General features: G+C 34.9%; 1 protein-coding gene across 1 annotated transcript; it reads left to right on the forward strand.

Moving 5' to 3' along the window:
* The first annotated feature begins 115 nt into the window (after nucleotides 1-115).
* On the forward strand, nucleotides 116-5,770 carry LOC141668190 (nuclear intron maturase 2, mitochondrial). Its single transcript, XM_074474926.1, has 3 exons — nucleotides 116-2,551; nucleotides 2,636-2,725; nucleotides 5,108-5,770. Exons 1-2 carry the CDS (start codon nucleotides 369-371, stop codon nucleotides 2,640-2,642), a joined length of 2,190 nt encoding a protein of 729 aa, XP_074331027.1. The 5' UTR covers nucleotides 116-368; the 3' UTR covers nucleotides 2,643-2,725; nucleotides 5,108-5,770.
* Nucleotides 5,771-15,356: the final 9,586 nt, after the last annotated feature.

A 15,356-nucleotide genomic window follows, 5' to 3' on the forward strand; every position in this document is an offset into this window, starting at 1 on the left:
TTACAGCCACTAATTTACATTTTACTTATAAAATAACCTCCAGCACAAATTTGGGATTTAAAAAAGGAAATTAGAAAAAAGAGAGCAATTTTTAACCTGAAAACCGGACCCCAAAGAAAGGGTAAACCCTGGACACATTTCATGACCAAGGGTTTTAGAGGTACCCAATTACACTGCTGTACGCTTTTCAGAATCCAAATTTTTATAGTTCAGACATTTCGTCAAACACCTTGTGTGCTACTTCAGTTCAGAGGTTTTAAACATTACGTAAGGATCAACAACTCTCATATTCATATATTTTCTCCATGTTAGGGTCGCTGAGGGCATGACTTGAACTTTTGAGTTTTGAGTTTTTTTTTCAATTTTCAATGCATCGTCGGGTTGCTAATTTGAGTAATCATTTGTTTGCAAAGTACTCGTATTCTTTATGTAACTCTGCAATATTACAAGCTGAATCACATTTATCGAAGCCGAGAAATAATGGGTTTAAGTTATTTAGAGTTTTTATGTACACTTCGACGCATAATAGAAGGGTCTTGGACCCCGATGACCCGTCTACTTTGATGAAGGAGGATGGTGTTTCTGTTTGTTCGCAAATGTGGATTGAAAATTTCCGTGACCCCGAAAAAACAGCTACTAATTTGGTTAGTTATTTGCGGAGATTTGAGCTGTGGGTTTTAGCTTATCAGAAAGTATGTGCTGATGAAATGGGTGCTTATATGCCTCGAAGTGCGGTGCAAAGGTCGGCATTAGAGGATTTGTTGGCTCTTAGGAATGCGGTTCTTGATAATAGGTTTAAGTGGGGTGCTAGGTTAGAGTTTTTTATTAAGTCTCCTAAAGATAAGACTGAGTATGAATCTTTGTCAAAGAGGAAAATTAGGGCTATTTTGACGACTACGCAGCCAGCTGCTTTTCAAGATAAGATTGTTCAGGAGGTTTTGTTTATGATTCTAGAGCCAATTTATGAAGCTCGGTTTTCGCAGAAGTCATTTGCGTTTAGGCCTGGGAGGACAGCTCATACTGTGTTGAGGGTTGTAAGGAGGAGTTTTGCTGGATATTTGTGGTATATAAAGGGTGATTTGAGTACGGTATTGGATGGGATGAAGGTTGGGATGGTTATAAGTGCTTTGATGCGGGATGTTAGGGATAAGATGGTGATTGATTTGGTGAAATCTGCGTTGGTTACACCTGTGATCACTAGTCAGGTTGATGAAGGAGAGAGGAAGAAAAAGGTAAAGAGGAAGTATCAGAAAAAGAAAATTTTAGCTGACGATGAACCAAAGCCTGATCCGTTTTGGCTAGAATCATTTTTTGGATTTGCTCCGGAGGAAGCTGAGAAAGTTCCAACTTGGGGGCATTGTGGAATCCTGAGCCCCTTATTGGCTAATGTTTGCCTTGATGAACTGGATCGCTGGATGGAGGGTAAAATTAAAGAATTTTATCGGCCTTCTAAGAGTGATGTTATATGGAATGCTCCAGAGGGAGAAATTGAGCAGGGAAATACATCATGGCCAGAATTTGTTCCCACCAGTGGACCGGATAAGACCCGGAAGGTTGATTATGTACGTTTTGGTGGTCATATTTTGATTGGAGTTAGGGGACCCAGAGCAGATGCTGCTACACTGAGAAAGCAGTTAATTGAGTTTTGTGATCAGAAATATATGCTTAAGCTAGACAACGAATGCCTTCCTATTGAACACATAACAAAGGGTATATTGTTTCTCGACCACGTATTGTGCCGTAGAGTGGTATATCCCACTCTGCGTTATACTGCCACTGGGGGAAAGATCATAAGTGAGAAAGGTGTAGGGACTTTATTGTCTGTTACAGCAAGCCTCAAACAGTGCATTAAACAGTTTAGAAAGTTAAATTATCTCAAGGGGGATAGAGATCCAGATCCACAACCATGTTTTAGAATGTTCCATGCCACTCAAGCTCACACAAATGCGCAAATGAATAAATTTCTTTCTACAATGGTTGAGTGGTATAGATTCGCTGACAATAGGAAGAAAATTGTCAATTTTTGCTCTTATATTATTAGGGGATCACTTGCGAAGCTCTATGCTGCAAAATATAAGCTCAGGTCACGAGCAAAGGTTTACAAGATTGGTGCTAGGAACCTAAGTCGTCCTATAAAGGAGAAGAAAGGGCAGTCACCAGAGTATCATAATTTGTTGAGAATGGGCCTTGCGGAGTCAATTGACGGGCTTCAGTACACCCGAATGTCTCTCGTGCCAGAAACTGACTATACCCCATTTCCAACTGTTTGGAGGCCAGATCATGAGAAGGCTTTGCTTGAATATATAAAGCTCGATGATCCAAAAACTCTGGAGGAGCAAAGGCAATGCCTCAGTGAACAAGGTCTGGTATCACCACAAGACTACACTTCTATGCTGGTATGGAACTACAAAAGAAGTGCTCTGCCGAAACTGGAGCAATATTCTACAACTGATAAGAGAGAAGAAATTTTATTGGAATCAAATGATAAATCTGATGGCCAAATTGCTGGAGATGAGAAGGAAAATGGAATTAGTTATTATGCTGCACAGATGTAAGAATTTTTTTATTCGTCTTTTGTGGTTGCAAATGGTTTCTTAAACATAACAATCTGTGACATTACAATACATGCTCCCAGGTCATAGCTTTGCATGGAGGATATTTTGGATAGATGGGTGTAAGTAACAGATTAAGGTTGCAAGAAGAGCAAGTGGTAGTAAATATCAAGGTTTGTTCATTCTCACAATATTATAAAGTGTTTGGACATGGTCTAATGTGATGTACTATGTTTTTGAGTGGTACTATGTTTGGTAATAAAGTTTACTTTGCGACATAGTGATTTGAATGTTAGTTAGTAGTGAAAGTATGATGTCCCCTTTTTTACTGTTTTAACAATGTTATTAAGTGTTTGCATGGCCACTGTATCGAGTATGCAGAGCCCCCCACCCCACCACTTACACTCAAGCTTAAACATTGTAATTGTTTCATATGATTGATTCAACAAATTTGTATTCAGAGTCTCTTTCCATGAAATGCATCCAGGCCATTAATTCAATCACAATTTGTAGCTGTAGACTAGTATAGAAAGAAGATTGGCTGGATAAGCGTAACATGTTTAATTTAAGTTTTGGTCCATATTTCATGGTGATATGACTGTGCATAGAGTTATAATGATGACAAAAGGAGAAATGGAGATTGATTACATGGTATATACTATATACTTTATCCCTTTAACCTTTTACCTTTAATTTCCTTCATATATCGTAAAAAGATCTTGCTGTTTTTCTAACATCCATTCCCTTTGTATAAGAGGAAGATGCAATTTTTTAATCTTTGTACAGCCGCTGTGCATTTTATTTTAACTTCTTTAAACTGATACTGAATAATTTAACATTAGATTAGGATTCAGAATGCATGACTGTACTGGATATTGTATCAGCTCTCATTAATATTAAAATAAAAAGATATTGGAAAATTTAAGAGTCTATCTCTGCAACACTCAACGTACATGTATATGATATTTTACTTATGTTAAATATAATTTCAGTTAGTACAAAAGATATTATGCTTCTTTTCGTCTGTGAAAATAGGCCACTCGTAACTGGCTTGCAGGCTTTATCTTTTCAATTTTGGAGTATTACAAACAGCTGATCTTATAGTGACTTCAGAAGGTTTTACACACACAGTCAGTGTAGATATAAACCTAATAATGTTTTCCAAAATTCAAATTATTTTTTTTGACGAGGAACCTCTTTTACAAAATTCAAAATGTTAAGAGGGCTTTTATGTGGGTTCTATGACCTGGATTGTTATTCGACAGTTTTGTAAAGTTTCAGATAATATTGATTTTAATCTTATATCTTAGATCACATCACTAATCTTTATAAAAAAGTATTTTCCATCTTTGTACAATAGATTTTAAAGATTAATTAATTTAGTTTGAGGCATCTATTGTAAAAGATCACCTGTGGTAAGTAGATCTATATCTCCTGCTGATAATTATCTGGTGTACAAGTGTGAATGTTATAATTGTTTACGGAACATTATTATTACTTGGGTGCTTCTGGTTGAACCAACTCCTCGTGTGATTTATGCAGGATTTTTTGCGTCTATTACACTGAGTGGAGACTAGAATTACTTTCTTATTGTCTTGGATTTACTTCATCTGTCAATTACCAATCTTGTAGAGCTTAATTATTTTGGCGAGGATACAAGTGACTCTTGGGAATGCTCTTGAGAAATTTGAGTCTATTGCTTTGAGTGAAGACTAAAATAACTGTCTCGGGTTATTATATTTAGTATTAATCTAGAGCTGCATTTTGGCTAGGATGCTATTAAGTATTAACTCATGAGAATGCTCGACAGTTGGTCCCAACACCTCCTTTTTTATAATGTAGAATAAAGATCTTCAATAATTAGCTAAAAGCAAAATAATTAAAATAAGTGCTTGAAAATTAAGTGACTGGTCCCCTGACTATATTTCAGCTTATATTAAACAACAGCAATACTTGAAATGTTCTACATCCTCAGACCTCAGGTTCCTTTCAACATGAAATAACTACACAAAATTATTGTAGATCCCTGGTCTAGTCTATATATAAGATCTAATTTTGAATTCTAATGCCCAAATAACAAACTTTGTAGATCATCGAACTTAACCTTGTTGCTCTGTATTGGTTGTCAGAATGTTGCTTTGGGGTTGTATTGTTTTTAACTCATATATTATAAGAAGTTATATGCTATCAGCAGGATGCAGATGTCTCTGTCAGCTTTGCTTTATATATTTTGCCAGTATGTAGTTGTGTTGAAATTGTAGGAGTTGGACATGTAAGTGTCAAAGATTATCGTAATATATATGTATCAAATATTATTTTCCACCGACTAGCTATTGCAATGAGGATTCATTTGACATGTGAACTAATCAATAATTTGAGCAGTCTGATGTCCAAGATTAAAAATACATATGGTACTTACTAAATTATTTGAAACTGTAGTGCTCATTTCTTAACACTGATGTTAGTCATGTTTGATGTCAGCCTGCTTGGTAGTTTCATATTCGATCAAGTGTATTTTCAGTCCAAATCTAATTTTTTGATGATATTGACTTCAGGATTGCAATTTCGCGGCATTATGGTCATCTAGTTGCTAATTCTACAAAGTTTTGGCGCTGACATTGATGTAATTATGGGCTGAACTCTAGGAGATGAGGACGGTGTCCCAGTTGAGTCGCACCTATTTGAATTTTATACAATTTTGAACATTTTCCCCAAGGGCCAGTTCTTTACGAGATCTACTGTACATACATAGTGTCATAGACTATGACTCATAGTGATTTAGCATGTCTGCATTTAGGTCACTGCAGTTTGAACAACTTGCATTTTGTATCAACCCTATTTTTTCACTGTCTTGTTTAATATAGTTTAAAATGCATTAAAATTTGGTTGTTTCTGCAATCATTCACACACAAAGGTGGCTAAGACACAAGCCTAAGACACAAGGCGTTGGACACAAAAGGGATTATAATACAGAAGGTCATATTTTGGAGGTTATGATTGCGATTACCACAGAGCTGATTTCTTATATGGAACTTTAGGCCAAAGATCTGCTTGTGGCTTCTACTGTGATGGAAAACGTGACATCTTTTTTCCATCTTTAAACAGTATCACTTTTATTGTATCCTTACTGTATTGTTTCAGCATATTGTTTGGTCAGATTGAGACCATCCTGTTTAAAATGCATTATAACTTGGTTGTTTCTGCAATCTTTTATACACAAAGGTAATTGCTGCATGTTCTGAAACTCAAGTGAATTGAAGTATAATTGTAAAATATGTAATCCAAGTAAACAGGAAAGATGGAAGCAACAATGTTAATGTGATAAATATATTGAAGCCCCCATCACCATACCGGAAACAAAAAGTGAAAAATGTGGTAAAATGTGAAGAAAATTCCGGAAAAATTAAAATTAGATTTTTGAGCAACAAAAAAAATAGTTTGATCGATGAAGGATTATTTGTCGCTAATTTACTATGGACTCTATCTGCACGTATTTTTTTAGTATTATATATATAATTTTTTTTAAATTATTTTGAATTGATTATTAAATATGCTCATTTTAAATTTTATATGATATGACTTCATGATAATTAGATTAATACATGTATAAAAAATACAATGTCTCCATTATGTTTGGGACATTAAAAAAAATACTATTTTAGCCAAATTATTATTTAATCGATTAACTATAATAGCTATTTAAAAAAGACAAATTAATTTGATTTGTTCCGGGTCAATGGTTTAGAGTATTTTATTTTAGCTCGATGGTCATTACTCCGACTAAATCCAACTAACAATTTTTAGTATTATTATTTTTAAGTCCGGATTAATAAGATAATTTTGTTTTAACCTAAATAGTTAGTATTATGATTTTGTTCATGTTGGTCAAATTATATTTTGATTTTAATTTTTAATTTTGTGTTAGTTTTGATCAGTTGTGTAATAAACTTTTTATCATGGATGAGTAATATATTCTTTTTTGTTGGAAGTAATATATATTGATTTGTTTATCCTAGTTCAATAGTATAATTTTTCAGCCTCAGTATTTATTATTTTGTCTTAACCCGAGGCGCATAATATCAACAAAATTCAACTTATTATATTTAATTCGCTTAAATTTATTTTGGCCCAAAATATCAATTAGAATAATGTTGAACTCAATATAAATAAGAATATAAATTGGTAAAAAAGTCGACTTTAATATCAATTATAATGATATAGAGTTCGATATGAAGTAAAACAAATTGTTAGAGGAAGCTGACTTTAATTTTAATTAGAATTAGAATTGGCCTACCTACCAAATAGAATTAGAATAATAAAATAAGGGTAATTAAGTAAATTAATCAGGTACCGACCGACCGACTACCAAACTTTTAATGTTTCGTCTATAATTAGAATAATAAAATAAGGGTAATTAAGTCAATTCATCAAGTACCGACCGACCGACTACCAAATTTTTAATGTTTCGTCTATTATAATATAGTTTAGATGTTATAATAGCCATATATTATAGCAATCCAAAGGCGTGATATATTAAAAATTTGATAGCGACGGTAAATAAAAGTTAAGAACATACGAACCTAAATATAATATAAATTTCTATTTTATTGCAACGACTTTATATATTTTACAAATTTATTCTAATTTAAACACATTTATTTTTGAATCATACCTACCGTGTTTGACATTAGAGAATCATGCTTACACATTTGTGATTTGTTATATAATTAAACTTTTGTAATCTTGTCATCTGACATGGTTAGACCATAGTCCTGTGTTTTTCGTTTGTTAGTCTCATATTACTTTCACCACAACCATTATGGCCAACACAAATAATCTAGTTCAAGCAATGAATAGTATTTCTGTAGAGGATGAAGACGAAGAAGGCATGGAGATTACTGAGGAAGTTCTGACACATGACAACACTCAAAATCAAATCTTTGATGCCAAACTTTACATCATAGGACGGTTCATCAGTGAAGGACGTATCGATTGTGAGGCCATGCAACATACTTTAGCCCTGCTATGGAAGCCAGACAATGGTGTTTATATGAAGGAACTAAATTCAAAATTGTGTTTATTCTAATTTTATCATGAACTCGACGTCAAAAGAGTTAGGGAGGGTTGCCCCTGGTCCTTTAATAGAAGAGCATTGGTAATGTCGAGATTGAAAAAAGGACAGAACCCTAGGTGTGTGGATTTAAACTCGTTGGATCTGTGGGTTCAGATATACGACTAGAGGTTGGATTCATGTCAGAAACAGTTCTTAAAAGGAATAGGTAATTACGTAGGTACTTACATCCAATCTTGCCAACAAACTTTACAGGAGTATGGATAGACTATATGAGAATCAGAGTTACTATTAATCTGTCAAAATCATTAAAAAGAAGAATGAAACTGAAGATGACAGGTGGAGAATGGTTTTGGATTAATTTTAAATATGAGAATGTTCCCAGTTTTTGCTTCATTTGTGGTATCGGGGGTCAATCAAAACGATTCTGCAGTCAACTGTTTGAAAAGGCAGAGAATGAGATTGTAAAACCTTTTGGTGCATGGATGAGAGCCCCTCTTCGCAAACAAGTAAAGCCAGTAGGGGCAAAATGGCTTCGAACTGGGGAAGATGGTAGTAGTTTCATGGCAGGCAAACAAGCTCAGGGCAAACAACACGAGAGTGATGATCCTAATCACGATCCTAATTTTACTCCGGCAAACGCAGATTCTGTTGATAAAGGTAGGAATCGTGCAAATATGATATCTCAACATTTCAGTCCAAGGCCGAACATTAGTAATTTGAATTTTCAAACAAATTTTGCTAATGTTTCGGAAACAATTGCTAAAAAAGATATTGGAATAATTGAGACAAAAAAGAGGAGGACAGGTGATGGGATGGACCTTGACAAAGTGGGCTTATATAAAGAAATTTTGATGGACCTTGAAGACAATATTGAGACTGGTATGACCGAAAATAGCCCAGGTAATATTTCAATTCCAAAAAACGCATATGGGGCGGGTACTCAGGGGAGTACTCGCCTATCATTATGAGTCTTATAACCTGAAATTTCCATGGGCCGGATTGGGACCCATGGGCTTTTCAATTCCTTAAGGAGATAACTCTCCAAAAGAGACCCGATTTTATATTTCTTTGTGAGATTATTTGCAAGACAGATACTGTTGAAAGGTTCCAGCGTGCAGTTGGCTTTGAAGGCTTATTGGTAGTTGAATCTCAAGGTTATAGTGTTGGAGTTGCATTAATCTGGCGCAATAAAGATGAAGTCGTGTTACGTTCTTATAACAAGAATCATATTGATGACATAATTCATCTATAGGATTTCAACCTGTTTTATTTCGCGGGCATCTATGGAGAACCGGACAGGAGTAAACGTCATAAAACTTGGCACCTTATACGTCAATTACATGCCAATAACCCTCTTCCTTGGATTCTCGAAGGAGACATGAATAATATTTGTTCTCAAGAAGATAAGCGTGGTGGTCGTCCTTACCCCCAATCCCTGATTAATGGTTTCTTGGAAGTTTTGGATGATTGTAATCTTCTTGATATGCATCTCATCGGTTATCCTTATACTTGGGAAAAAGGAGCTGGTACTTCTGAATGGATAGAAGTTCGGTTGGATAGAGCTTTATACAATGAAGCTTTTTCAAATATGTTTACAGGTGCTTCTCTGACTAATTTGGAGGTCTCTACCTCGGATCATTGTCCCTGTTTCTGGAATTTTATAAAGCTCAACAAATGATAAAAAGTCGCATCTTTCTCTTTGAATATTCCTGGCTTCATGAACCAATGTGCCATCAATTAGTTGCAGATGTTTGGGATCGAAATCAAAACAAGTCTTTCTTCGAGAAAATTTCTGAATGTTCTCAAGTTCTTTCTGCTTGGGGTCAGGACATAACAGGTAGTTTCAAACGAAGAATCTATGCCCATAAACGCATTATCAAAGTTCTGAAAGACCGTAGAGATGACATATCATCCAAATTCTTAAGGAAAATCAAAAAGATCTCGCTGAGGTCTATGCCCAACAAGAAACCTTTTGGAAACAAAGGTCCAAACAACTATGGCTTAAAGAAGGGGATCAAAACACAAAGCTCTTTCATGTTGCTGTTAAGAACAGACGAGCCAACAATCAAATCAAAAATTTAAAGAATAATGAAGGTATTTTGGTCGACTGGAACTCAGGACTAGAAGAGGTGGTTGTTAATTATTTTGCTGAATTGTTTAAAGCCTCGACTACAGATTGGCGAGTAATTACTGACTGCATCCAAATGAAAATTTCTGAAGATCAAAATAACCTTCTGCTAGAATACATCTCAACTTCGAAAGTTAAGGCAACCCTTTTTCCTATGTACCCTGACAAGTCTCCCGGTCCAGACGACATGACCCCGGGGCTTTACCAAAAGCATTGGAATATTGTTGGAGAAGATATCGTGCAGATAGTCAGGAAGTTTTTTGACATAGCTCAAATTAACCATCATCTCCATGGTACCAACATAACCTTGATCCCTAAAAAGAAAAATCTGCAATTCATGACTGAGTTAAGGCCAATTTCTCTTTGTAATGTAGTTTACAAAGTTCTCTCGCAGGTGCTGGAAAATAGATTAAAATCATTTATTGATTTAATCATCTCTAATACTCAAAGTGCTTTCGTACCTGGGCGCCCTATTATAGACAACATAATGGTGGCATACGAAGTTATGCACTTTATGAAACGTAAAACTAAAGGCAAACAAGGGTGGATGGCTCTGAAAATTGATATGAGCAAGGCGTATGACCGAGTCGAATGGAGCTATTTAAAAGCAGTTTTAACCAAGTTGGGTTTTAATGAGAAGGCTGTTCAATTATTTATGGCATTTATGAGTTTTGTAAATTATCAAGTGTCACATGCAGGAAGAAGTTTTGGTCGTATTGTTCCATCTTGTGGTCTCCGTCAAGGAGATCCTTTGAGTTCTTACCTCTTTTAATCTGCATCGAAGGTTTCACTGCCTTGATAGAAGATTTTGAAAGAAAGGGTCTCATTCATGGTATTAAGGTAGCTCGTAATGCTCCCTCTATTTCACATATGTTCTTTGCAGATGACTATTATATTTTTTGCAAAGCTGATACAAATAGTGCTACCCAAGTGTTAAATATGCTGAAATTCTTCGAGAAGGCCTCATGCCAGCAAATTAATATTGACAAGTCTTCAGCTTTTTATAGTCGCAACTGCAGTGCTCATCTTAAATTGGAGATGTTCCATCATCTTCAGATTCGTGAGGCGAATGATCAAAGTTTATACTTGGGCCTCCCAAACATGATTTCGGGTAAAAAATCTGTAGTTTTCGGCTATATCAAAGAACGCCTGCAAGATCGTATGAAAGGATGGGACAAGCGAAGCTTATCTAAAGGAGGAAAAGAAATTCTTATTAAATCAGTTGGTCAAACTCTCCCCAGCTACTCAATGAGTGTCTTTCTCCTCCCTCTTGAGGTTTGCAAAGACTTAGAGATGACCATGTCAAACTTCTGGTGGAGGTCAGACGTGACTAAGGATAAAAATATCCATTGGATGTGTTGGGATCGCCTATGTTCAGACAAAAGCAAGGGAGGTATGGGATTTAGATGTTTACGGGATTTCATCATTGCTTTACTTGGCAAACAAGCCTGGCGTCTAGTAACTCATCCAAACAAACTTGTGAGCAAAATTTACAAAGCTAGATACTACCCCACTGGTTCTTTTCTTTCTGCTAAACTAGGTGACAATCCTAGTTTCATTTGGCGTAGTATTCTGGAAGCTTAAAATTTAACTAATCAAGGCTTATCTTGTCGAGTTGGTGATGGACAAGACATTGATATTCTTAACTCTCCTTGGCTGCCGTTTTCTGAGGATCCTTATATTCACACCTTCAATGAGTCGATTGTTAACCAAAAAGTTGCTTCTCTAATGCGAATTGGTGATCGATCTTGGGATGTGGAGATTGTTCTGGACATATTTGAAGATCATGATGCAAAGCTGATTTTGTCTATTCCTCTCCATGAGAATAATAAGGACACTTGGTATTGGCATTTCGAGAATATGGGTCAGTACTTTGTTAAGAATGCGTACGTTCATGTTCATATTCAGAATACTAAAGTGAGTCCTTCCTCTGCTGATAATTCTGGCTTTTGGAGAAAATTATAGCAACTTAAGATTCCTTCTAATATCAAGAACTTTCTCCGTGCAACATCTGGGTGCCTTCCCACGAAAGATCCATTGCAAACTAGAAAAGAGAATATCAATGAGTTGTGTCCTATTTGTAATGAAGCTCCAGAGACTGTTATGCATGCTTTGGTTTCTTACGATTTTGCAGACCAATGTCACAATCTAGCAGGGGTCCTGTCCCCTGAAAATCATGTGTCAGGGGACCCTTAACCAACACATCACTTCCTGGCCGTTGGATGAACAATCCAAGGACCAGGATTAAAAAAAAATCTGCGGTTCGCGGTTTTTTTCGCGAAAAGGGTTGGCTTCCGCGTTTATTATGCGCGGAACGGGTAAAGACAAAAATATCCTTAATTGCTTTCCGTTAATAATATGCGCGAAAAGACGGGTTCTCAGTTTTACCCAAAAAATGAACCCATTTTTCAGTATAATCACAAAATCTTCCAACTTAGTTTGAAACCGAGGCGATTGCTGTGATTTTTAGGCGATTTTCAGGCGATTACAACCCAATTCCATCCTTCTTCATTGATTTCTCGTTCCAGGTTCGTAAATTATTTGCAATTAGGGATGATTTCAGATTTTTAGGGTTAGGGTTCTTTAACTGTTTTGGTTGTGGATTTCGGGTTAATTTGTGTGTATATTGTGTGTATTATTGTGGGTTGATTTCGGGTATTATCGTACGTATTATTGTGGATTAGGGTTGATGAACTGTATGTTCCGTTTGTGTGTATAATCATATATTTGATTTATGCGTATTATTGTGCGTATTCTGATTCGTTTGTTCATATTATTGTGTGTATAATCCGTTTGTGTGTATTCTGATTCGTTTGTGCGTATTCTGATTTGTTTGTGCGTAATCATATAATTAATTCGTTTGTGTGTATAATCAGTTTTGTTATGTAGTTCCGTGCGTATTCTGAGTTGTGCGACGTAATTGATTTGTGCGTATTATTGTGAGTATTCTGATTTGTTCCAGTTTATGTGTAATGGTTGATCGTGATTGTGTTGATCGTGATTTGTGCGTATTCTAATTTGTGTGTATTCTGATTTGTTAATTGAGGACAGTAAAACAGAACAAATACAAGTTATACACATAGTAGCTAGGTTAATGGTGATGATTGTTTCCAGTTGATCATGATTAGTTAATCGTAATGGTCGCGTTTTGTCAAATGTTGATGGTTGTGGTTGTGTAGGAATACGTAATGTGAGAATGTCTTGGTTGCGTTTTGTTCAATGTTGTTGATTGTGGTTGTATCGTATTTGTGAGAATGTCTTGGTTCCGTAATGTTGTTGATTAATTGATATGCGTTGGTTGAGATTTGAATTAACAAGGCCTAAATTTTGAATTTTGGTACATATAAATGTGATTATACAGTCAATTTTAAATATGGAAGTATCTAACATTAAATTGTGTGTTTATTGTTTCAGGATGAATAACATATTACCGGGTCCAGTTAGTCATGACATTATCTTTGATAACTCCTATCACGTGAGTTCGGATGTTTGGGAGGGACATGAGCGGGGTCCTTTGGAGTGTGTTAGTGTATACTGAAAATATTTATTTGAAGTATGTACATTTATTTCTGGCCAGTTTATTTGAGAATCATTTGAATGTTTACATGTTGTCTAATATTATATATTGTGAACAATCTAGTATCAAATGGGATATAGAATATTAGATTGTTAAATACGGTTATATAATATAATAAGGTTCACAACACAGGTGGTGTTGGACAATCCACTGGTATGGCTGTAGTATTATTTAGATTAGTTTATATTGACTAATAAATAATACTAGTATACTTTGTGTATATTGAACATGATCAAATTTAGAATTGTTCCCTTAATACTGATTAAGAAGGAGAACTAAGATTCTATGTTATTATTAATGCTAAGGTTCGTAATCCGGAAATAGTAATTGACACGTGTATATTATTTACATGCTTTAATTTATATATGAAATAATTCTTTTGAATTATATCATTATATTTTGGGTGATGGAATTATATACATGGTGGATATTATTTATTGAAGGAATCCATGTCCTGATAATATTCGGGTTAATGATGTCCCCTTGAAAGCTCAAAAAGATTTAATTATGTGAAACCCTGCAGGTGGAATTTATTCAGGCATAATTAAATAAAGGTTGAGTGGATGATCAAGGATAAAAGATATTAATTAAATAAATTATCAGTAATTTATTTAATTAATGGACATATGATATTTTAAACATGGGGAATTTAATAAGCAAATAATATTGGAACCGAATTAATTAAATTATGGTATTAGGAAAGGTAGTGCAAATATTAATTCTTTAGTGGATTGAATTAATATTTAATTACATTGGGCTAGGCTCAAGATGTAATTAGAAGGCCCAACCTAATTATCCATGGTCCCTATTGTAGCCTATATATATTCTTATTCTCTTCTTGCTTGGAATTGTGTGAAAACATATTGTAGCTACCAAGGAGCAAGAAGAGAGGATAACTTGAGAAGACGGAGGCCACACTTCGCTCAAGGGAATTTGGGAATACAATAGAAGAGCGTGGAATCAACCATTAACAAGGTAATCCTCTTTTCGTAATCTTTATCGTAAAACGTAGTAACACCCTAAGTCCGTGGTTCCCAACAATTGGTATCAGAGCCTGGTAATGGGTTCTACCTTTTATGATATAATGTCCATGTCGTAATTATATATGCGTGTATATAGTGTTTTGCTTGTATTGTTTTTGATGCAGGTTGTTAATCCACTATTATGGCCATGTATATTTTAATTATGTGTTTGGATCCCACGTGGTTTAATCGTGGTTAATTTTTATTTTGGTTTCCATGTGGTTTAATCGTAGTTGTAATTTACATGAGGGTTGATCGTGTTAGAATAGATTTTACAAAATTAGTTTTGTATTAGATCTATTTTTTTGTAATTGTTCCGGGTATTTTGTAATAGTTATGTGCGATTGTAAGTCATATGTCATAGCCTATTTGTATATTCGAGGATTCAACTCAACTCAAATAAGAATGTAATAAGTAAATAGTGGATCGACCGTCAGAGAGATCTCGCAAAGTAATATCTGTCAAAGGATTCAGAAACAAGGTTCATCTACAGACTTGAGGAGTTAATTCACTGGAAGAAGTTCAAGAAGTTGATCATGCCTCAGTGATATAAATCAAGATCGTGGATTTAATCAAGTGACAGAGATCTCGTCAGAGTATCATTAATTACAAGGATTTAATCTGAAGAAAATCAGAGTATCAAAGTCAACACATGAAGAAACGTCACGGAAGTTAGTCACTCATGAACCAGACAGTACATCGAGTGTCAACGTTGAAGTGGTGGAATTGATTCATAATTTTCAGTGATTTTCAGAAGATTTGCAGAAGAATGGTTGCTGTTGAAGACTAGAATTAATTCTCTATTAATTAATTAAGTCATCTAATTTAATTAAGAAAATAAATTATATCTGCGAAGAATAATTTATTTATTAATTGAATTAACTGATTAATTAATTCTGAATTAATTTTAGGAATTTTCAGAATTTAAATTGGATTAAAATCTGCATTAAATCAACAAGACAATTGAAAATGAACTAGCATGACAATCAGGATTGTCATACCG

Source organism: Apium graveolens, chromosome 6 (genome assembly GCF_009905375.1).
Source record: "Apium graveolens cultivar Ventura chromosome 6, ASM990537v1, whole genome shotgun sequence".
Classification (NCBI taxonomy): domain Eukaryota; kingdom Viridiplantae; phylum Streptophyta; class Magnoliopsida; order Apiales; family Apiaceae; genus Apium; species Apium graveolens.